Genomic DNA, 22,570 nt, shown 5'->3' with positions numbered 1-22,570 from the left:
GGATCCATTAGTTAGAGCTAATTTCAATTGCCGTCGGTGTTTGAAAAAAGGAGTCGCCGATGGTAAATGGCTTCGGAATAGCGGCAGAGCTAAGTTTTAGCTTCTCGCCCTTTATAAGATGAGCAAGTAAAGTCAATAACGAGCACTTGCATGATTTGCATAAACAAGTTTGGAACCATACAAGGATGACGCTTCGATTGCAGACGATAGACAACAGCCTCAAAGGCCGATTGGCTTTGGTGACGGGTTCAAGGTGAGTTTTTGCCATTTTGTCGGAGGTGTATTGTCAGCCAGACTAACGACTTGTAGTGGCGGAATAGGTTCCGCTGTTGCGAGAGCCTTTGCTGCTCAAGGTTGTGATGTTGGTCTGCATTATTCTTCTAGTAAAGAAAAGGCAGACAAGCTTGCACAAGAGCTGAGTGAGACATACCCGTCTCAGCTGTTTGTGCCTGTGCATGCAGATCTTTCACAACGAGAGTCAACAAGAGCTTTGGTTTCAAGCTTATTGAGCCAAGATGTTGTCTCATCTAAGCACAAGGCAGTTTCCATCCTAGTGGCAAATGCCGGCTTGGGAAGACGGATCCGTGATGTTGCGGAGATTGGAGAGGATGATTGGGATGAGATGATGGAGGTCAACAGCCGAAGTCAGTTTGTCGTTACCAAAGCTTGTCTTGATGGTATGAGACAGCAAGGCTGGGGGCGGGTTATACTAGTTGGAAGTATTGCTGCTCGTGGAAGCGGGCTGAATGGATGCCATTATGCTGCTTCGAAAGGTGCTCTGACGTGAGTAACACAGAAGGTCTCGTGTGATCACGCTGACAAGCCATAGTTCGATGGGCCAGAATTTGGCCACTTTGTTGGCACCTGAAGGCGTTACAGTCAATATCGTAAGTTCTTCGAGCTATCTATCACACTCTGTGAAACTAACAGTTTATGTAGGTCTCGCCAGCTATGATTGGCTCAACGGGCATGATCCCACCGCCCATCTCAGAGTAAGATCTTCCCGTTAATCCAATATTAACTTGGCTAATATTGGTTGTAGAACCTGGGATAAAGGATGTGACTTGGACGAGCTGAAAAAGACTGATCCTGGCCTTGCCATTGCTGCATCTATTCCAGTTCATCGTCTCGGCTCACCCAATGAGGTTTGTGAAGCGATCATCATGTAAGTCCCGTTGAACTCACTGATTTTAATTATCTAATGCGTGTCATAGGTTGGCAAGAAATGGATACATGACTGGACAGGATATTCTGCTTAGTGGTGGTTTGAAATAGGTCACTAGACTCTGATTTCACCAGCAGCTGGGTCAACTAAAATTAACTAGAATTTAAAATAGATGTTTCTTACAGTGTAATTCGTGTAGATTAGAATTAAGATATTTTGGCTGCAGGTTATCCTCTTGTTCCCGATCCCTCGTTAATATCAGGTGTTTAAAGCTGGGGCAAATGTAAAATCCACAAATTATTTCTTAGGCGACCCATTCCCTTGGAGAAGCTCGCGATTTAGTGCTTTAGTGTGATACGATTCAAAGGCCGGGGCCTTCAGCTTCAATAGCCATCACCAATAATTCTCAGCTTCCATGCCATTTTCTAGAATCTAGACCCCCTAGTCACGTCCTTTAGCGGAATATTCCGTCGTGGCTCAGTATCTTCAAGTCCTGTGACATCGGTACACGTCCATAGCTCAAAGCTTAACCCAAGCCATGCCATTCTAGGCCTCCTAGGCCCATGTCGTCGTATGATTAGTTGACCAAGACCCTCATCATATTCAAATGCCGCGTTCCCCCCTCTCCTCTCCTCTCGGTGTTTGAAACCCATCCCACGCATGATGACGCCGCCGACGGTACCAGAGACCGAGAAGAGGGTTTCGAGAGCCTGCGTGAGCTGCAGATCTCGTAAGACCCGATGTGACCTGTAAGTCATGCCGATTGCCGACTCTGGCTGAAGAAATCGATTGACGTGTGAGAAGTGACTCTAGTGGCGTGCCTGGAGACCCTCCATGTCGGCGATGCATCGAGAAGAATCAAGAATGTATTCTCGCTACATCTCGACGCGGTGGTCGTCGTATCAAGGGCCAGCGTCTCGGTTACTCTAGATCAACAAATGATTCCCATCAAGCATCGCCAAGCAGACCAATCAACCGAATGAATTCAGTGCCAGCACAAGAACCCCGTGAACCAGACCAACATAGTGAATGGTTATCATCTAATCTTGGGTCGCCTCTAGATCAACAGTCCGAGGATGATGAAGAGCCTACAGGTGATGCGGTGCGACTCAAGGGTCACTTCACGTCGTCGGATCTTTTGAATCCGTCTGATGCCTTGGATTTGCTGGCTCATGTGGCTGATATGGAACCTGAGGGACACGCACAAACACAAGATGCTGAAGGTGATCCTGAAAACTCTACAAGGATGGCAAACATATCCCAGGGTGTTTGTGACTATCCACCTGTTACTTCTGGAGCATTGACACTTTCTGAGGCATCCTTTCTCATCGAACAGTAAGCTCCTCTATACCCATACTCTAAGATCCAGACTAACCTAGGAAAGCTACCATGACAACTTTCACATCTTCTTCCCTATCGCCTACAGCGCAGTCTTCGACTCCAGCCGTATCCTAGAACTCATCGAACACGAACCATATCTCGTAACAGCAATTCTCACCGTCGCCACGAAAGATGATCCCTCATGGTCCAGGGCCCATAATGCCTGTGCGAGACACATGGAGACTCAAATCTCCAAGCTGATTTACACCGGCTCTACTACCGTCGGCGCAGTCGAAGCTTTATTGATACTCGCCGAGTGGGCACCTCAGCCACTCGAGGAGAACCTCATGATCGGATGTGGCAAAGAGGACCAGGGATCGTGGATGTTGGTTGGTGTTGCTATTCGTCTTGCATATCTGCAGAACCTTGAGCAGACTGGTCTTGTGCAGAGAGTTGAAGGTGCACCGGATCATCTCAGTAGAAAGCGAATAGCTTGGGCTGGTAAGTAACTTCATCTCCACCATGCGGCGCTCCTCAGCGACTAACAGGAAGGCAGCTTGCTATATGAGCGATCGCCAAGTTTCAATACGACTCGGAAAAGGATTCTGGTCTCGTGGTCCAGGTCCATCCGTGAACCTTCGAGCGGCTGACTTTCCATATCTCCAAACACAAAAGCTGGGCAACGATAATTTGGCTCTACTATTTCAAGCACATCTTGAAATTACTCAGTTATTCAGTAACGCACATGATATTTTGTATTCGTCAACAAGTCATAGAGAGCAGCTATACATAGGAGGAGAGTATGTGAGATACATTGTAAGCAACCTTCCTCGATCCATGGTTCTATACAGCTAACTGTATAGGATGACTTCTCCTCGGTCCTCCGTAGATGGAAACTCTCTTGGGGTGGCCTCAGCTTTATCCCCCGTGTCAAAGCATCTCTTATGTTATCATATGATTTTCTTCGTCTATACATCAACGCATTTGCTTTTCAAGCAAACTTAAATCGCATTGTCCGACGATCAAAGAAGAGACCATCGGGTCCTTTATTCTCGGAACTCGCCGCTGCCCCAGATGCAAGGTTCATTTACGAGTCTATCGACGCCGCAAATTCTATCTTATGCACTCTCAACAGCTTCATAGACCCCACTGAAGCTTTTAAGTATATGCCACTCAAGTTCTACCTTTATGTCATCTATGCTGCAGTATTTCTCTTCAAGGTAAGCATATCTTCAATTCATCCGGGAGCAAGTCTGACAACAATCATCTGCAGGCCATTTTTGCCGGAGCTATCAAACCGTCAGAAGCAAGAGGTGTGCGTCGTGCCATCTACGAAACCATCTCCCGTCTACAGAAAACTTCGAATAATCAACAGGGTCTCGGTCAGCGCTACGCTAGGTCTCTTAGGCTTCTGTGGCTGAAGATGCTCGGAAAGTCAAGATCACGGAACCCCGAAGTTGAAGGACGATCAGACTCTTTGGCCTTGACCAGCCACGGAGCTTTACAGTCACAAGCTGAATCGAGTGAAGGGCACATGAACTCTGATCCGTTTAACAGCTTCTCGTGGAAAGATCTCCATTCTTTGGGGGAGTTTATATCAAATGATGGAACCTCACTTTTCAATGACAATTTCATCATAAGCCCAGAACAGGACTCGGTACAGGGAGCTGAAGGACCTGAACATTTCAGCGGGAACTTTTATTCGGGTTCGTTGGGAGAGATCGATATAATATTCTAATAAACTATCCACGAGAATGCAAATTCCAAGGAACATAATCAAAAGCTCTGTGGCATGGTGATCTTTGCAGCCTCGGTCATTGGGTTCACATCTCACATCTCACTTCACCGGCGGGAAATATCTCCTATTCGCGCTCTTCTCGCGTTGTTCGGCTTATCGCGTTGCAAAGAGTCCTAGTGCTTATTGTCTGCTGTCATGACTCCACTGAAGGCTCTTTCAACCCCTCAACCTCATAGAGCCATTCTTGGTATAAAAAGGCTTACATTGTCAGCTTACAGTGACCTCAAATTACAACTCGACAGCTCAACAAACCAAACTTTTCAAAATGGCAACGTCCCAAAGCAAAGATCTCCCCTCTTCATCATATTTTTCTGCGTTTGCGGCAAACTATCTTCAACAAACCGGAAGAAGCACATACCGTGTCCTTGACTTGGCCATCGATAGTATTCAAGCCACAAAACCTATCACCAAAGACTCGGTGGTTCATGATAATGCTGCCGGTCCGGGAATCGCAGCCTTAGTTCTGGTTGACAGACTCACCGCTGCTGATGTCCCTCAGATTCTGGTGACGGATAATGTACCTCCGATGGTCCAAGCCGCCAAAGATTCTTTTACTTCCCTCCCGCAGATTGAAGCCAAGGTTCTTGACTCTCAGAATCTAGAAGGGATCCCCGATGAGCACTTCACACACAGCATCCTCAACTTCAGTGTTTACACACTGGCCGACCCCGTAAAAGGCGTCAAGGAGATCTACCGTACGCTCCAGCCTGGTGGGCTAGCCGTCATCTCCTGCTGGAAACGCTTCGGTGTTGGTGAGCTCATCCACGCTGCCCAAGCAATTGTCCGACCAGACCTTGCACCTCTGAAAATGCCCCATCCTGAATTTTTTGAACCAGGTGTTCTGGAAAAGACGACGATCGAAGCTGGGTTTGACTCTTCCAATTTCAAACTTGTGGAGGACAGTATCGTCGTTAGCGGGCCTGAACTGGAAGATGGACTGAAAAGGTTTATGCTTGGAGATCTGATGCGTCCTGCTCGAGCGGGATATACTGAGCAGGAGGAGAAGAAGTGGCCAGAGGCTGTTGAGGAAGTACTCAAGAAGGAAGTAGAATCTCACGGGGGGATCAGATTTGAGAGCTGGGTTCTTCTAGCTCAGAAGTAGAGGGACTGGGGTTTTAGCTACCCAGTTTTAGTTTTTGAGGTTTATCTGATCATGGAGAGCTATCATAGCCACCATTTCACCATCACGGATATGGTAAGTTGACTGAGGATATATCTTGACCACTCCCGATCGAATGCCATTCTCCCAAAGAGTATTCGGTCGATATAAATCATTCTTTTCCTTGAGAATGGCAAGATGAGACTTGATACCTTCTATATCATCCTTCCTGACTATCCATCCAATAGTCAACGGAGACGAACCTTTTAGGTTTGGCTTGCAATGGAGTGCAAGCCTGGCATAAAAGAGATCATCCTTAGAGGGGAGAAACGTAAATGATTCTGAACTCCAGCTTTTGGACCCTGATGCTTCAAGAATTGTCAATGACATCGTCTCCATAGCACAGCCCAGAACAACCGTAGAAGGTTTGTTTCTGCCATATAGTGGAGAGTTGTGGCGAATGAAATGCTGAATATAAATATGTGTTGGCTTGATTGAAAGTGTACGCGTCGTTTCAACCTCACGAACTAGTTGTTCTCCCGTGTTGATTCGAGCGTATTGGCCACAACTGTCCAAACGTCCAAGCTTGATGCCATACCATATATCTTTCTTTGGATCTGGCTGGTGGGTGATATCCAAAATGGCGTAGAACTCATCGGATCCCGGTACATGCTCAACCAGACGAACTTGTAAATGCAGGCCCTTGTTCGTCATTTCATATGGTATGTCAACCTGCTTTGGTAAAATACCACGGCAATGATCGCTGTAGAAGTTTCTTGGTGAAGGAGCAAGAAGACCGCTGAATGTTGGTGCTGGTGAAGTTGGTTCTGAGCGCCATGCGAACAGTGTATGGTCTGGCTGTTTCTTGACGATCTCCTCTTGCAGCCGTATAAACGCATGGTTACCTTCACCGTAGAGTAGGGGCATATGAACACCAAAAATTCCCAATAAGCAGTATGCTTGATCTTCTATGCGAGTTGTTCGTCGCCTTGCTGCCCATGACATTCTCGTAGCCGCTGAGAACGATCCGAGGTCGCCGACATAAAGGACCTTCCTGGGAATCCCAGTGATTTGGGCTACTTGACTCGCCAGACTCATGCCCTCGAGCTCTTGAGAATCTCTTTCTTCATCGGCAGTCGTATCCATACGAAAGAAACCATTGACGAGATGTTCTCTGTAGCGGCTCTTTGATATCTCTCCGATCATGGTCCAGTTTGCATCGAAGAATTGGCGGGCTCGAGGAGCCAAGAGTTCTTGTAATGTCCAACCCCGTGTAAACCACCGTGCTTTTCCGAGAGACTCGTCAACTTCACCCGAATGTTCCTCGTGGACGACGTCTTCAAGGTATATATAGCAAACAACCGAGTTTCGATACCAAGAGAACATGGAGTTGATGGCTTCGGAGAGTTCGGCACTGCTGGACTTGTCAATGCAACATGTGTCGACCCAACAGTAGTCGAGCCCGTCTTTTTGAGCTTGCTTGGCGCATAATTCGATCTTTTTGTAGCCTTTTTTGAACTTCATGCCGGATGAATTGGTGAGCATCTCTTGAAAGAGGACCTCCTCACTAGCTTGACCCCATGTATGCGATAAGATTGCATATTTGGGGACACTACTATAGAACTCTTCCAGTTTCAACGTCGAAACGTTGATAAGATACATATTGTCTATTGTTCTGGTGTATATGGAAAAGAAAAGAGGTGGGAAATCATGGGAGTCAGCTCGAGGAGCTGGCTAAGGTTGCAGAAAATAGACGCATGGTCGCTGTGCTGTGGCTATGCAAGATGGCTATTGGCTATACCACTTAGAGGCGAGCAGGGGAATTCTCCGCATCCAAGCTAGAGGGACTCGGGACATGACCACTACATAGAAAAGGAATAGTAGTTCCCTTTGCCAGGGTATATCAGACATAAGATCCTAGATAGACATGAAGGCATTCGAGGGAGTTGGGTGGCCGTCTCTGCCATGGGCATAGTGTCTTGGCCACTGCAAGCATGGTAGCTTTGCACATAAGCAAGTCAGAGGAGAATTTTAGACAGCTTCAAACAGATGTGCCTTACCTTGAATCATACTCAATCACTTCCCATAGCTGTTATTTTTTACTTCTTCCTGCCGAGGCAGCATATCATGGGCTTCCAATTTCAAGCGATACTCCGCGATAAATACGGATAAGGTATCACAGTTGAACGTGTTCGGGCCATTTTAGAATATCGAAGGTGGTTTTTTTATATATGGTTGAGCCTGGCTCTACTTCGAAGAATTATCTTCAGTTAGAGACTAATAATCACTTCACGTTATCATGCTTGTTACGACATCTCATATAAGGAATTTCTTAGCGCATACACTTAGGAGCGATACTCCGCGAGAGTGGGGAGATGGTCTGACGGATCTGCATCACGCCCATTTATCTTGGGCTTGATGATCAGTTAGACTCATCAGGCTAAACGGCTCGCTTTGGTCTGTTTGTAAAGTAAACCGGCCATTCTTACGGGGTCGGAGTATAAGTTCTTGCAGCAGCCTATCTGTGTCCTCGCTTCATGTTTTTGAAATTCAAGTCTACAGAGCCACCAAGATGCCTACTATTCGGAATCCTATCCTGCCTGGATTCAATCCGGATCCTTCTATTGTCAGAGTGGGCACTGATTACTATATAGCCACCTCAACATTCGAATGGTTCCCTGGCGTCCAGATTCATCATAGCACTGATCTGGCAAACTGGAAGCTCATCACTCGTCCTCTGGATCGCAAAAGCCTTTTAGATATGAGGGGAGATCCGGATAGTGGTGGAATCTGGGCACCTTGTCTTTCACACGACGGTCAGAAGTTTTGGCTTGTATATACCGATGTGAAGAGAAAGGACGGGACATTCTGGGACTTGAAGAACTACATCACTTCCTCTGAGTCCATCTATGGTCCTTGGGCAGACCCTATCCATGCCAACTCTTCAGGTATAGATCCTTCACTATTCCACGACGATGATGGTAGAAAGTGGTTCGTCAATCAGAGGAGGGACCACCGTTTTCCAAACAGAGATCATTTCTGTGGCATCATGCTACAGGAGTTTGACCCAGAAGCTGGAAATCTTGTCGGTCCGCAGAAGAAGATCTTTGATGGGACTGAAATTGGTATAACGGAGGGGCCACACATTTATAAACGGAAGGGGTGGTATTATCTTCTTACAGCCGAAGGTGGAACATCATACGATCACTCATGCACTCTTGCTCGATCTCGAAGTGTCTGGGGTCCCTATGAGCTGCATCCGGACAAGTACATTCTATCCTCTCGAGAGTCTCCATCAGCCGAACTCCAACGTGCAGGCCATGGCGATCTTGTCGAGACACCAGACGGAAGAACATATCTTGTTCATCTTCTCAGTCGACCGATAACAGAAAATCGCCGGAGTGTTCTTGGACGTGAGACAGCTATTCAAGAAGCATTCTGGAAAGACGATGGATGGCTGTATGTCAAGAATGGACCAGTTCCTTCAACACTAGTTGATGTGCCGGGCACACGAAATGAAGACGATAAGTGGCAAGAGATTCGATACACTTTCGAAAGTGGTTTACCTATCGACTTTCAGTGGCTTCGCACGCCAGAGCCAGAGAAAATCTTCTCTACAAATGGAAAACTGGTTCTGCACGGGCGTGATGCCATCGGCTCCTGGTTCGAACAAGCCCTCGTAGCTCGTCGCCAAACTCATTTCTCATATGATGCCGAAACTGTCATCGACTTCAAGCCAGAGAATGAACGCGAATTTGCGGGTCTCACTGCTTACTACAGCCGCTTCAACTTTTTCTATCTTCACATCACAGCTAATGAAGATGGCGAGAGACTCTTGTCCATCATGAGCTCGGAAGTATCGTGGCCAACGGGGCCGCTCCAGATTCATCATCTCGATCCGATCAGTCTCCCACCAGCAGGAAAAGTCAAATTGGCGCTCACTATCAGGGAGACAGAGTTGCAATTCTACTACTCTATTGAAGATAAGCCACTTGAGAAGTACGGACCTGTCTTGGACGCTTCTCAACTCTCAGACGAGTGCAGTTGTGGTCCACGAGGTTCTGGGGGTTCTTTCACCGGTGCGTTTGTTGGTATGGCTTGTTCGGACTTGAATGGGAATGGCAAGTCAGCAGAGTTTCACTATTTTGTGTATCGTCCTGTAAAGAAACAAGAAGAGAGTGTTTGGTAGTTGAGGCTTCAGAATAGCCAAGAATTATGAATACGGCTATTGTTGTGCTCGACCTAAAAAGTATGTCTCGAATGACGCAATTCCTAAAAGTGCCGAGAGTGACCATCATCTTGAGTTTCGTCTCCATCAATTAGTGAAATCTAAATTTTCCATAAACTCAAACCTCATCGGATTCCTCCGCGGAGCTCCCGGCCTCCGTTTCGGAGCAGCAGACAAAGAGTCGAATCGCCGCAGTCGAAGCCGTTGCCCAGAGCAGCAACTATCCTCGATCGAGCTCATTGCGGCGCGTCTTACGCACTATCAGGAGAGTGTCAGCCTTATCGGGATTCCGCAGCACCCCAATTCGATACGCGTGTTGAAGGATAAGCCTCACTCGCACTTTGCGATTGGCGAGCGGGCGAGTGGTGAAGGGGCGGATAAGCCGGAATCGGAATATTGGGCGAGCTAAGCCACGAAGACTAACATTGAGGCTACGTAGGTGATGTTGCTGATCAGTCGAGACAACGACTCCAAAAATAACGGATTTGTCTTATATAAAGTCTCAGTGTTCAATTAACAAGACGATATTTCCAATAGACCATTCCATTGTATTCGTCACTACCACTTTGTCATTGGCATCACCGCTTCCCTCCTCATAAACCCTGCTCAAATCTGACCTTGCAGCCATGTCGATCGTCATGAACCATATCAAAAGCTTCCTATCAGGAAACTCAATGACAAACTCACCGAACCAATACTACTCAACATCTGAAAAGAGCGCAAACTCCTACCAATTGCAAACCGCATCACACAATGACCCAACTCCTCCACCCCCATACTCTTCAGGACCTACCTGTGACCAGCACACGCCAAAGCCCGTTATCCTAGAATTCCAGCGGCCGTCGCAGCAAGGCTACCGGGTATCTCGGCCGGAGGGGAGGAATGATCAACGATTTCTATATCGTCATGACTGAAACATTCTTCTGGCATCGGAAGAAATGATGCTTTGTCTCTGGAGAGTTCAAAGCTCTGTTAAAATTGCTTTTAGAGACTCTTCTCGAATATCATGCATTTATAGCGAGATACCCCGCTGTGGGTACTGCTTCAGGCACCATCATCACTAAATCGGCGGCGGAAAGACAGTGGGGTCCAGGGCCAACATAAAGGCGGAAGGAAAAATCTGAAACTCGAAGGAATAGACAATCTCAATCTCGTTCCAGGATTGATCGGCATATAGGGTCGATGCTACAGGGTGCGGGACCCTAACAAGGCTATAAATTAGAGTGTAACTGTAACGTCGAAACAGGGCTGAAGTTTCGTATCAATTGAACTCTCGTCATACTCGTCCACTTTTTAAAAACGGCTCTTTTTTTCTTGGAGAGAGAGAGTCTCTTTGGCTCAGACGCTATCATCACGTGAAATATTAAAGACCCTGTACCTGTAACGGCTGAGGTCGGGTGCACTAAAAAAACGCCAACGGGCGTGCTAAGGACGCCATGGCACGCTGACAAGACCCCAAAGACCGCTACGTAGCGAATCTTGGAGCTTACATCAGATCTGAAATTGGACAAGTGGGGTATTTGTACGCCATCCCCCTTACTACGTAGTGTACTATTGATTTCTCTCCCTGATCAAGTTTAACACGCAACCCCTATCTTTATCTATATTTACCTGGGGAGATCCTTACTTAACACAATGTTTTAAGTCTTCCGGGTCGCTCGTTTCTTGCATCATTCATTCATTCATTCGCTTCTTGTTTGGTGTAAAAGATGGCCATCGCTGCCATGTCGGAGAAAACATCGCCATACCGCCGAACGGCGATGGTGGCTGCATGCGTATTGGTCTTTTTTATCCTTTTTGAGACTTATTATCTTTATTCAGATGCCGTGGGTTCCGTCCTGGCCTCGCCCTCATTTGCTGCCTCGTAAACTGACACTTCCGCAGTGGACACCTTCACATGGGTTATCGTCTGGATCCCAATCGACCGGGGCTTCACCATCGGTCCATGCGCCATCGAAGCCAAAGAAGAAGGTCGTCAAGACGTCGCAGCTGCATTTCCTGCTGCCGGCCTCGAATCCGAATGACATGTTCTGCGCCATCGTCACCGCCGCCCTTGTAAACCGATATCCCGCTCCGTACATGGTTGGCTGGAAGGGCGAGGGCAAATACAACGCTTCCGCCGCGCATACGGCTAAGCTGTACTCGATCAAGAAGTACCTCGACGAACTCCCCCAAGGCGGTGACGATGACGACCTCGTGTTCTTCGGCGATGGATACGATGTTATGGCCCAGCTGCCCGTCGAGGTTGTGATTGAGCGCTACTTTAAGGTTGCTGCTGATGCCGACCGCCGGTTGGCTGACCGTTTTGGCATAACCGTTGAAGAAGCCCACAAACGTGGACTGAAGCAAACTCTATTCTGGGGTGCCGACAAGATGTGTTGGCCAGCCCTGAACGAGGCCCAGTGCACCAAGATCCCCGGATCGCATCTCCCCGGTAATGTCTATGGTCCCAAGACTGGCGGCGGGGATGTCACATATCGCGACGCCAAGTACTTCAATTCAGGAAGCGTCATTGGACCTGTCGGGGACTTGCGCAACTTTATCAACGCTGGCATTGCAAGCTTAGAGGAGACTTTCGACCCCAACTTTAAATACAAGACGTCGGATCAGATCTACCTCGCTAGACTTTATGCACGCCAGGAACTCTCGCGCGCCGAGCAGGTTGAGGATGAGTACATGATGGCCAGCTTGGGCGACAACGCCACCGCCATCGAAACAAAGAACATCACCGAGTACCATGCCGCCATCGATTTCGAGTCGGATTTCGTGCAGACTGGATGCTTCGCCCATAGATGGATGAACAAGCTCAACTACAACAACTCAGACAACACGGCGACCATGTCCAAGGATGTCTACGACGTGGGCAAGACCTTCAAGCCCTATCGCATCCAGATGCCAACGAACGTCTACCAATCTCTCATCAAGGTCTTCAAATCTCTCCCCGCCGAGCTGGCCACAATGTCCGCCCGTGACTGGGTAGGCAGCCTAGCTCTCGACACAAACGTCGCTACACGCAGCATCTTCGGTTTCTACCACGCCACATGCAGCAAGCGAAACCTTATCTCCGACTTCAAGAAGTACTGGTTCCACCCCTACGCCGTTCCCCTGCTACAGGCTGGCTTTAAAGCTACCAGGCAGGATGAGCCCATTACTGAGAAGCTCATTGACGGACGCAAGTGGGTGTACAAGACAGTATACCCCGATTCAGGAGCACCAGAGGATCAACTCGGTGGTGTCTTGACAGACTTCAAGAACGAGACATACATTTCCTTTTCGACCCTATGCGGCGATTATTTAGACATTCTTGAGCCTCGACACTAAAATATGAAATTGTAATGAGGTTGGTTAACGGAGTAAAGGTGTATCGGCATAAAGGATTAGGGCAAATTGGGATTACCTACTGTATTAACACTACACGGCTTCAATGTTTTTTTTTTATATCTTCAAGGAATCAGGAAATACGGTTAAGAATATACCACTAGTGACTTGACGAACCTCAGCAACATATATCGTGGCTCAACATTCGCCATATGCTTCTGAATGTATACAAGTCAGTAACTCTTCAGCATGCCTGCCCCGTGATCAAGTAGCTTTACATTTCTCTTGGAGTCTATCGCTGGGTGCTAATTTGTACCTTGCAATGTTCTTTTGGCAAAAGTTCGCGTCAACCCGAATTGTCTAATTACCGGAGCGGATGTCTGATCTCCGAGTTTGACCTTGCAGTCTAGGTTATCAGCAGACGTCTGTGACGGGTTGCACCTCAGTCTGGAAGCTATGATGTAACAGCTTTATCATAATGGTTGGCAGATATCATAGTGTCTATATGATATATGCTATAGGAGACGCGGGGGTGGATACGAAAACCCCAAATAGGTATGTATATAACATTGTAACAGGCCCATGGCCAGTCCGTTGATACGGTATCAACAGGCCATCGGGGCGATTACATGTCAGATGGTGACATATGGCCATAGCTTGATGAAACTGCCTTCTTGCGGGAGTAAGCAAGACGTATTGAATACAGGCCAACGCTCCATCTTACCAGAGCCGCCCTCGAACGAGAACGGGAAGTGGGAGCGGACAAGGGCCGTTTGAGTCCGCTGCTGTCCACGTCATTCACACTGAGACAGGCAAATCACTGGCACCAACAATTTAAGACTTTGCAATTAATTAATATCTCCTATGTTGCAAAAATTCTAAATTACGAATCACTGTGAGGACTCTCTATTGTCTCCGCCCCGACCCTCCTATTCCATATCCGCTCTGTATCAAGAGGCGGCTTGAATCAGGTGCTCATCACCCTTCAAGACGCCCTTCTCCTGTAGATCCTTCTTCAAGTCTGCCGGCGCCTCCTTATTTGTTTCAACGATATAATTTCCTTCTTTCTTCTCGCATACCCATGTCCAAGCGCCGAATTTGTCGCAGAGAGCTTTATAGAACTCTTCTTCCTTCTTTACCAGCTCTTGGGGAATCTTGTGGGTAGTAAAGGGAAGAGTGCGGCTAAAGGTTGTTTCGTACTCGGGAGCCATGGCGATAGTGTTTGCTTTCAGTTGGTGTTTTAGTGGTTTGGTTAAGGTTGGTAGGGTAGAAGGTTGAATATATACAGCCGACGCGATATTTATACTCAATTCAAGACACTGAATCTCTCGTTCTACGATAGTTGACATATGATCAAGATGCAGTCGCTGACAGCTACCAATATCTTCACCATTTGACTATATGGCTATATGCCTTCATAGTGATCGACTTCACTAATCAGGGCAGGCATACAAGCAAGATTTCCATTGTATCAACGGCACTGCTGAATCAAGCGACTTTATTCCATTCTCACTATCAAAAAGACTAGTCTTGCTCCAGAACCCCCTTCTCCTGCAGTTTTTTCTTCAAGTCTATCGACTGATCATCATTTGTTTCGACTGTGATCATTTCCTTTGTTGCGTCATAGCGATTGACGAATTTAAAGTCCCAAGCTCCAAAAATGTCAATAAGTGCTTTATCAAGCTCCGTATCGTCTTTCACCAACTTCCTTGGAATATCGTGCTTGTAGATTGGAAGTTTGGGGTCAAAGGGCTTTTTGTATCCGAGTGCCATGGTGAGACTTCTTTTGGCTGTCTGCCTTTCTATAATTATTTATTCGTATTATTTTGTGCTGCTTAGCTAAAGCTATTGGCGGGAGATAATTGCTGTGTTGCTGGGCTGTTGAGCATTGCGGTCCCTTTTATATCCAGCTTCAACAGACTGTGATTCACCATTACACACTGCTATATGTTCATCTGAACCATCAAGGGCTAGAGTGACAGAGTCTATCAGCTAGATCTGTGAATGCCATCGATCAGGTAAACGCAACTGCAGACAATCACTCCCCGTATCAACCACGGCGAATCGCCCAAGAAAAGAACTAGGATAGTCGGGGGTTAGTTCCTCCGTTACTCCAAAACGATAATACGCACGATAACGAGATTGAGTTTATTGCGCCGGCTCCGGACCCACTCTCGGAGCGGTAGAGCGGACAATTATGGGGCCAAGAGCGGCATCCGCTGCCAGCAACTTCAATAACGACACGACAATCGATGGCGACAGCAAGAGAATCTGTTAATGCTGATAAATCAGGCTGCAGATTTACCACAGTAGACATGTAGTCATTGTCATGAGATTGGCTATATAAGGAGGTCTTACCTCGACCTAGACAGCACTCCTCAACTTCACTCAACAGCATTCTATTCACTCAACTTCAACTCTCTATAACAACTTCAACAATGTCTTCCAAGCTCATTGTCATTCTCGGAGCCACAGGCAATCAAGGCGGTTCCGTCGCTGAAGCCTTCCTCTCCGAACCAGGCTGGAAGGTCCGCGCCCTCACCCGCAACACCTCCAGCGCCAAAGCCAAAGCTCTATCCTCCAAGGGCGCTGAAGTCGTCCAAGCAGATCTCGACGACCCTTCTTCTTTGGAGGCAGCACTTGAGGGCGCTCACGCCATCTTCGCTGTCAGCGACTTCTGGGGTCTCTATTATAACGAGGCCAACAGATCCAAGACTAAGCCTGGTCAGGCCCTCAATGACTGGGCTGCTCAGCATGAAGAACAGCAGCTGAAGAATGTCATTGACATTGCTGCCAAACTTCCCACGCTCGAGCGCTTTGTTCTCTCGTCTCTATCTCATTCGGAGAAGTGGTCAAAGGGTAAATACACTCGTGTCTACCACTTTGATGGCAAGGCTCGTGCGACAGAGTATGCTCAAGAAGAGCACCCTGATCTGTGGGCCAAGACCAGTGTCTACCAAGCTGGACTTTTTCTCAGCAACTTCGTTCTATTGCCGCCGAATCAGCCTTTCAAGGTCAGTCCATGGTTTATTCACAGTAAGCAAACCTAACTAACGTATGTCTAGAACGCCGATGGAGTCGCTCAGTTCGTCTCAACTCTTGATGTCGACACAAAGTTCCCCTACATCGCTCCTGAAGAGGATACCGGTCCCTTCGTCAAGGCTCTGATCATTGGTGAGCCTGCAGGCCACAACCTCATCGCCTACAGAGAGTGGCTGTCCGCCAATGACATCGCTGCTGCCTTCACAAAGGCCACTGGTATCCCGTCAAAGGCCATCAAGGACGATAATGCTATTCCCCCAGGTATATCTGACGAGCTTTTGGGCGAGATGATTGACTGTTTTTCCTACTTTAATGAATTTGGCTACGAGGGCCGAGATGACCCAACTGTGGTTCATCCTCGCCATGTAAGTTCATAATTGCTTTTACTTTCACACAATCACTTACTCCAGTTTAGCTCAAGTCTGCACCAAAGCTTAGCACTGCTGAGGAATACTTCAAGAAGCAGGACTGGTCCAAGGTCTTTGGGTCTTAATAGGAGTCCCTGAAAGGTATTGACTAGGTACTATTTCAATCACTACAGAAGATGGAGTGTGGGAATTGTTGTCGCAAAAATGGTCTTGTTGCCTATGTAATATCTCTTCGAGATTAGCTAGAATCGAATTATGTATGCACCCTGGCCTCCTCACCTTACATCACCTCTTCAGAGCATATCGCTACAATCACTCCCTACCTCCGGTCGCTTCTTAGACAATCCGCCATCCATCTTAGGAACCAGCTCTTCCTAAGTGGCAAGCTTCTTCAACTTGTCAAATCGCGGGGTTCCGAAGCCAGTAGCGGGATCCCACCCTTTGACGGCATTCCATCCCGCATTGGGAATTTCGGGAGAAGAGAATCCTTCGAGACTAACACCGGGGCAGCCTGACGTCTTTCCTTCCAAGATGCTAGAGGTTAGGTTAGCCACTTTTCAACGACGCCAACTGTTCGGATACTTACTCGGTAAATCCTGCCTGGCCAGTTTTGTAGAGCCAGGGGTTAAGGAATCCCATTGCGGACTTGCCCTTCTTAAACCTTTCGTTGTTGAGTAAAGCAATTATCGCACCGACTGTAGGGGCCGCCGCACTAGAGTCATTGTGTCAGCTACGTTGGCTAGGTAGGGGAGGAAGAAAACTCGGGGCCTCAATGCTAAGTGACAAGGCTTAAATAATTTAGCATAAGCTTAGGATGCCTTTTTCTGAGGTCGAGGTCCGGTGTTTTCTCCTTCCCCGACTAAAAAACCCCCTCCCCGACTAACACACAACTTACCTGGTTCCACCTGCAGTGAATTGTTGACCATTAACCATAACCTGATGGCCACTTGCGAGAGCAGAGACATCGGGGAATGCTCTTCCGTCCTTGTTGACATAGTTCTTCCATTGCTTCCATTTCTTCTCATTCTTCTTCAGATAGTCTTTCACAACCTTGTCCTGGTACGCAGGGCGGGAGAAGAGATCTGAGAAGCCGCCGCCGCCAGATTGATCGTACTCAGTATCCAACCAAGCCCTTTCAGGGTTATTACTCTCTGTGCCACCAACGGACGTCACATATGGGCAGACGCTGGGCCAAGTTGGGAGGAACTTGGTAGTGTTCTTTCCATCATTTGACTGGCATGAGACACCAACACCGAAATTGCCAGCTGCAACTAGGATTGAGACACCACGTGTGCCGATCTGCCCAAATTTGTTGCAAACCTGTCGGGCATACATCTTGGGGATATGTTGCTCGTAGTTACCCCACGAGATGGAAACAACTTGTGGGAGCTTCTTGTCTGGCAGGTTCAAGAGATACTCCGCCAATCCGAGCCAATTCTCAATGGATCGAGTGAAGTCTCCAGGTACCTTGAGCAAGCTGTGATATTGGTTAGTGAGGCCTTTTAAGATGAGTCCAAGGGTACTCACTCCAAGTCTGGATTAAAGTCGTAATTAAAGCCTCCAACGGTAAGGTGTTCTACTGGGACTTGGTGGGCCAAGGAAATGGCATACTGGGTGTTCAAATTCCCTTCGTTGCTTCGAATTCTGGCACTCTGTGGGTTCTCTCCACCTGCCGTAGATGCATTGCGGAACGTGACGCCTTCGAGTTCAGGGGCAAAGCGTCGGAAGAACTCTTGAAGCTGCGCGTTTTGAGCAGTCATCTAATGTTGATCAGTAAAGAACCTAACACAACGCCAAGGGTACTTACGTTGAGGAAGCTGACGACTGTGAATAAGGAGCCCTTCTCCGCCTTTGGATAGTTCTTTGGCATCTTGTAGATCTCTCGGATACAGGCAGGCGTCAGTTCCGTCTTACACTTCTCCAGGTTGATGGGTCCCGGGCCGCCATTATTACCGTCCTTCGGTTGCTTCTTTCCGTTCTTGTCGTCTCGCTTCGTGAGTCTAAGTCCAGAGTCATCGACATGTCCTTCTTCATCGAAGACAGGAAAGAATGTGGTGGGCTGGATAGTTGCAATATGGTGAACGATCTCATGAGGGACTGAGTACTCTTTTGTTCTGACAATTCGTTCATTGTCGCGAGCAAAGACAGAGAAGCGGGTATTCAACATGCCTTCGGCTTGACTGACAGTCGTGCGCACATGGAGCCATTCGCCCTCGTCACGGACATGATGCTCGGGGATTCCAGCATCTGTAAGCCAACGCTTGACGGCTTCGGTAGCTTCTCCAGATGGATTGAGGAGTGCTTTGGCAGATTCTCGAGAGAGATATTTGCCGTAATTGGGATGGTCAGGATCGGAGACTCCATAGAGAGCAGTATCGAGTAGCTGGCTATCTTCAGGCTGGAGGCCAATAGAGAAGTCGATGGTCTGATCAGGGTCTGGTGAATCGGATTCCTGCCAGTCGGCAGGGGTCTCTTCTAGAGATTCGAGGACAATTGGGCTTGCCAGGACGGAGGTAGCACTAAGGAGTAGGCCCCAGACCTTGAGAGACTTAGTCACCAACATGGTGACAGAAATTGAATTGTAAAGAGATGCCGATATGAAGATTATAGGTTTGCTCGTCAAGTTGATGTTGAGAGCTTGCGGAGATGTTCAATCATCAGAGGGAACTGGCTCTTTTTATATCGAATTTGGATACCATTTTATGACTTCAAAGCCAAGATATTAATCATATATCACAGCATCAAGTGTGAGAATGTTGGTGCTGGAGTTGTGACTATTCTTCAGGTTCCCATTCTGGAGATGGGCGCTGAAGAACAATACTAAGCCACTTTATATTGTTCATGGCAGGTACCACCAACCAGCAGCAACACAATCCTTCCCAACCGTTCCGACAGAGCGGGTCCTGGGTATTACTCCTTCCCAAACAGCCTTTCAATTTCTGAAAGTGTGTTTCCCTTTCTTCATTCTGATTATCATTTGCCATATCAAGAAACAGGGAGCTTGGGGTGCTGACAACCCTCAGCCATGGAACTGGTGAACCATCTATTCTAGAAGGACGAGAGAAGCCTGTACTACAGACAAACATTGGGACATTCACATACGATTGGATTTACGCTCACAAATTTGCATCCCCTATCAAAAGATAACGACTTCGTACTTGGAAGCCCCGTCAGCTTGCATCCAAGCTTTTGCGAATATGTGAACAAACCTTGACCTCGTGTCTTTCATTCCTTCCACGAGGTGCTCACAAGCAAAAACGGTGGTCTTTGCGCCTCTCCTTGCGTTTCTCTGGTCAAATATTGTCCAAGCTTGACCTGTGAGTCGACCATTTGGTGTCTTCCAGTTTGCACAAGACCATCACTTGACCAATGTTTCCCCTGTTGGTCCTTAGGTGCTTGATATTTCCTTGGCAAGGGGTTGGGCGTTGCTCGTCTATATCTTGCGGGGAAGGGATTCATGCTTTCGTCAAAGCTAAACTATTATCTGAGGCCAAAGACCAATGATGCCGCCCAAATATTGGAATGCACTGGTTGATCACTTTTAGAGCCAACGGTGTCTCAGGCCAAAAACCCACCTGCGGGCCGCATCGGGAGTCTTCAGACCATCTGTTTCGAGAACGCATGAAGTATAGAAGATAGTAGCTGATATCAGAGACTGTTGGGGAAGCTAGGTATGTATTTATCGGACTGGCCGGCTTTCTCATGAGAAGTTCTTGAAACGGCGCAACACACGATGGGCATTCCATCAGCATCACCAACAGTCGGCGCTGAAGCTTGGCGAGCATTGGAACTCGGAGCACATTTAGACCTTTGTCAAATGCAAGCCGACTGCAGATCGTGAATATGAGAGTCGTCTCTAGTGGTCAGGATGTCGGATGTGAATCTTCGTTGGTGTGGAGGAAGCATAGCTCGAGGCTTTGGGAAGCAAGCTGCATCAGGGCAGCATCTCAGGAAAGGAAGTTCGAGTCGACGGAATGAGCTTCGCGTTGGCTGCTGGAAAATTGGGTTTCGAAGTGAGCCGACATTTTGGATTCTTATTGGGAAATTTGTATCTATATTCTTCATTTTTTGATTCGGAAAAGGCTTGTAATGATTATACTTCAATACGAAAGAGACTTTGTCACTTGCTCTCTTATTTGTGTATGCCAACACACACCTCATCACAGATGAGCGCTCATCTCAGCTTCACATAAACCTTCTTCTGGTGCCACCATGCAATTCGCTTCTGAGGCATCAATTCGAAAAGCGTCTGGAGCCTCAGGCCTTCACACGAAGCTTTTCTGTCTGCGCACTCGCTCTTGGTGGAGCGCTCCTACCCACGGTGAATCAACAGGCAGCACTCTCAGCCTGCCCAATCCCGATTTTTTATTGGCTCAAATTCTGCCACTCTCCAGATCACTCGCTCTCTCACCACCTTCGGATCCAGTATATAATCTCGCCCTGCCCCTCCAAGCTACGCTTTTCCTTTCTTCTTTTCTCCTTAGCTCTCTTTGCCTTTTGGCTTAGATCAAGTGTAGTATCTGTTCTTTTCAGTTTAATCTCTGAAAGATGTCTAAGGACATCAATCGTGATTATTCCTATTTTTGAAACTCGGGTGGTCTCCGCTGTGCTTGCACATGATTCCGCCCACAGTGTCCCTGGTATTACACTGCCTCCAGGTGACGCGAATGCACTTTTTGAGCTCCTTGTTTTTCATTGCTTGCTTGGGCTTGCCTGGGCAGTGAGGAAGAACTCTTTCCATCTTTGTGATCTTGTTGCGTCGTGATTTGGTGATGTCGATGGCTGAATCAAGGTGACGCAGTGAAAGTAAAAAATATGCCTTGGCATCTCCATTCCTTTGCTGTAGATTCCTTTTGTGATCATCGCAACCTTGGGCCAGGCAAATATCTATCGCCCATCATCTGAATAAACAAACGATTAGCGTAGCTCCAACCTCCACCTTCTCCAGAGCCTCATACGCAGAGCCTCATTCGCCCTCCATCAAACCGCCATCATGTCCTCCGACACTCCTCTGCTCGATCCCTCCATCTTCTCCCACCTCCAGGAGAAGCTCGATGAAGAGACCGCCGTTCGTGATAACCTCACCCAGATTATCCAGCGTCTCGAGCGCGCCGTTGCCACCGCTCAAAGTCTTCTCTCTCGCGTTCACTCTACGCCCCGCGCTCGCTGTCAGTTTTTTTTTTTTTTTTCACGTCCCAGTTGGTCATGCGCAAAGCTGATTAGAGGAAATACAGACCCTGCGCTTGTGTCCCAGGTTGAAGATGCTATCAAGGAAGAGGTCACTATTGTGAAGGAGCTAAATGAGGTGGCTAGCAAGCACCCATACTACAAGTACGTTCTCGCAGCCATGTCAAAGAGCGTCAAAATCTGATCCGGCGATAGATACAACAGCAAGTGGGCGAGAACCGTTCAAAATGCTATCGGCTCCGCTGTCTACACTGCCTGGCTCGGTGGTCTAGGCTCTGACGCTCAGCCTGCTTCTCTCGGTCGCCTTCTCACTCTCGAGCAAGTTGGCGAGGTTTTCCAGGGTTCGCGAGCCTTCTCCAAACTGATCTAGAAACCTTAACGCTAACATGCCCCAGTCCCCACAAACCTCAAGGACCGCGATGCCTTCCACTTCACCATCGAGGAGTATCTCCTATCTCTGACGGACCTCACCAATGAGCTTGCCCGTCTGGCTCCCAACGCTGTCACCCTCGGAGACTTCGAGCTTCCTCTCGTTATCAGCGGGTTCATCAAGGATCTCTTCGCCGGGTTCCAGCTTCTCAACCTCAAGAACGACATTCTCCGCAAGCGAGCTGATGCTGTCAAGTATGACGTCAAGAGAGTCGAGGATGTTGTCTATGACCTGAGCCTGCGTGGATTGGTCAAAAGGGCTGGAGAGGGTGACACAGAGATGGCTGCTGCCGAGTAGATCGTTGATATAGGTAGAGTATCCGACATCTAAAAGCTGAGAGCATAAATCAATGATTAAAACTGGCACCAGTTATCAAGCCCATCCATGTGCAGTTGAAATTAGAATCACAATTATGTAAACGACGTTGAAATATGAAATATTTTTATTCCTCTTGTAATGGCGCATATCGCGTCCTCGGGCACATGATGTAAGAAATTCAATGTCTTGCTTGATCCCCGATTGACCTTGGCTGATGCTATTTTTTTGGTTACATTAAAAATACACCATGATATATCCCACTTCTAAACTCCAAGCCAGGTTCAATATAGTAAACAA

The 22,570-nt window shown here is 47.7% G+C and overlaps 11 protein-coding genes across 11 annotated transcripts; 8 read left to right on the top strand and 3 right to left on the bottom strand.

Annotated features, from left to right (window-relative positions):
* Positions 1-185: 185 nt before the first annotated feature.
* On the top strand, positions 186-1,275 carry FMAN_07249 (uncharacterized protein; the record flags this gene model as incomplete). Its single annotated transcript, XM_041830849.1, has 6 exons — positions 186-253; positions 310-783; positions 830-887; positions 940-992; positions 1,043-1,165; positions 1,215-1,275. 6 exons carry the CDS (start codon positions 186-188, stop codon positions 1,273-1,275), a joined length of 837 nt encoding a protein of 278 aa, XP_041681471.1.
* A 553-nt stretch (positions 1,276-1,828) lies between these two features.
* FMAN_07248 (uncharacterized protein) lies at positions 1,829-4,223 on the top strand (the record flags this gene model as incomplete). The annotated part of the gene is made up of 6 exons (XM_041830848.1): positions 1,829-1,914; positions 1,970-2,500; positions 2,550-2,986; positions 3,042-3,301; positions 3,349-3,705; positions 3,759-4,223. 6 exons carry the CDS (start codon positions 1,829-1,831, stop codon positions 4,221-4,223), a joined length of 2,136 nt encoding a protein of 711 aa, XP_041681470.1.
* Positions 4,224-4,548: 325 nt separating this feature from the next.
* Positions 4,549-5,385, top strand: FMAN_07247 (uncharacterized protein; the record flags this gene model as incomplete). Its single annotated transcript, XM_041830847.1, has 1 exon — positions 4,549-5,385. The coding sequence occupies one exon, from the start codon at positions 4,549-4,551 to the stop codon at positions 5,383-5,385; it is 837 nt and encodes a 278-aa protein (XP_041681469.1).
* A 27-nt stretch (positions 5,386-5,412) lies between these two features.
* FMAN_07246 (putative beta transducin-like protein) lies at positions 5,413-7,044 on the bottom strand (the record flags this gene model as incomplete). The annotated part of the gene is made up of 1 exon (XM_041830846.1): positions 5,413-7,044. The coding sequence occupies one exon, from the start codon at positions 7,042-7,044 to the stop codon at positions 5,413-5,415; it is 1,632 nt and encodes a 543-aa protein (XP_041681468.1).
* A 910-nt stretch (positions 7,045-7,954) lies between these two features.
* FMAN_07245 (putative beta-xylosidase) lies at positions 7,955-9,571 on the top strand (the record flags this gene model as incomplete). The annotated part of the gene is made up of 1 exon (XM_041830845.1): positions 7,955-9,571. One exon carries the CDS (start codon positions 7,955-7,957, stop codon positions 9,569-9,571), a length of 1,617 nt encoding a protein of 538 aa, XP_041681467.1.
* Positions 9,572-10,284: 713 nt separating this feature from the next.
* Positions 10,285-10,524, top strand: FMAN_07244 (uncharacterized protein; the record flags this gene model as incomplete). Its single annotated transcript, XM_041830844.1, has 1 exon — positions 10,285-10,524. The coding sequence occupies one exon, from the start codon at positions 10,285-10,287 to the stop codon at positions 10,522-10,524; it is 240 nt and encodes a 79-aa protein (XP_041681466.1).
* Positions 10,525-11,334: 810 nt separating this feature from the next.
* Positions 11,335-12,931, top strand: FMAN_07243 (uncharacterized protein; the record flags this gene model as incomplete). Its single annotated transcript, XM_041830843.1, has 2 exons — positions 11,335-11,436; positions 11,495-12,931. 2 exons carry the CDS (start codon positions 11,335-11,337, stop codon positions 12,929-12,931), a joined length of 1,539 nt encoding a protein of 512 aa, XP_041681465.1.
* Positions 12,932-13,878: 947 nt separating this feature from the next.
* FMAN_07242 (uncharacterized protein) lies at positions 13,879-14,139 on the bottom strand (the record flags this gene model as incomplete). The annotated part of the gene is made up of 2 exons (XM_041830840.1): positions 13,879-13,962; positions 14,008-14,139. The coding sequence occupies 2 exons, from the start codon at positions 14,137-14,139 to the stop codon at positions 13,879-13,881; spliced, it is 216 nt and encodes a 71-aa protein (XP_041681464.1).
* A 1,227-nt stretch (positions 14,140-15,366) lies between these two features.
* Positions 15,367-16,463, top strand: FMAN_07241 (uncharacterized protein; the record flags this gene model as incomplete). Its single annotated transcript, XM_041830839.1, has 3 exons — positions 15,367-15,942; positions 15,994-16,335; positions 16,386-16,463. 3 exons carry the CDS (start codon positions 15,367-15,369, stop codon positions 16,461-16,463), a joined length of 996 nt encoding a protein of 331 aa, XP_041681463.1.
* Positions 16,464-16,712: 249 nt separating this feature from the next.
* On the bottom strand, positions 16,713-18,901 carry FMAN_07240 (uncharacterized protein; the record flags this gene model as incomplete). Its single annotated transcript, XM_041830838.1, has 5 exons — positions 16,713-16,872; positions 16,925-17,050; positions 17,234-17,815; positions 17,866-18,098; positions 18,146-18,901. The coding sequence occupies 5 exons, from the start codon at positions 18,899-18,901 to the stop codon at positions 16,713-16,715; spliced, it is 1,857 nt and encodes a 618-aa protein (XP_041681462.1).
* A 2,430-nt stretch (positions 18,902-21,331) lies between these two features.
* Positions 21,332-22,252, top strand: FMAN_07239 (uncharacterized protein; the record flags this gene model as incomplete). Its single annotated transcript, XM_041830837.1, has 4 exons — positions 21,332-21,506; positions 21,573-21,669; positions 21,721-21,866; positions 21,921-22,252. The coding sequence occupies 4 exons, from the start codon at positions 21,332-21,334 to the stop codon at positions 22,250-22,252; spliced, it is 750 nt and encodes a 249-aa protein (XP_041681461.1).
* Positions 22,253-22,570: the final 318 nt, after the last annotated feature.

This window comes from Fusarium mangiferae (assembly GCF_900044065.1).
Source record: "Fusarium mangiferae strain MRC7560 genome assembly, contig: FMAN_scaffold005, whole genome shotgun sequence".
Classification (NCBI taxonomy): domain Eukaryota; kingdom Fungi; phylum Ascomycota; class Sordariomycetes; order Hypocreales; family Nectriaceae; genus Fusarium; species Fusarium mangiferae.
Note: the sequence above shows the minus strand (reverse complement) of the source record. Positions and strands in the feature narration are given on the sequence as shown.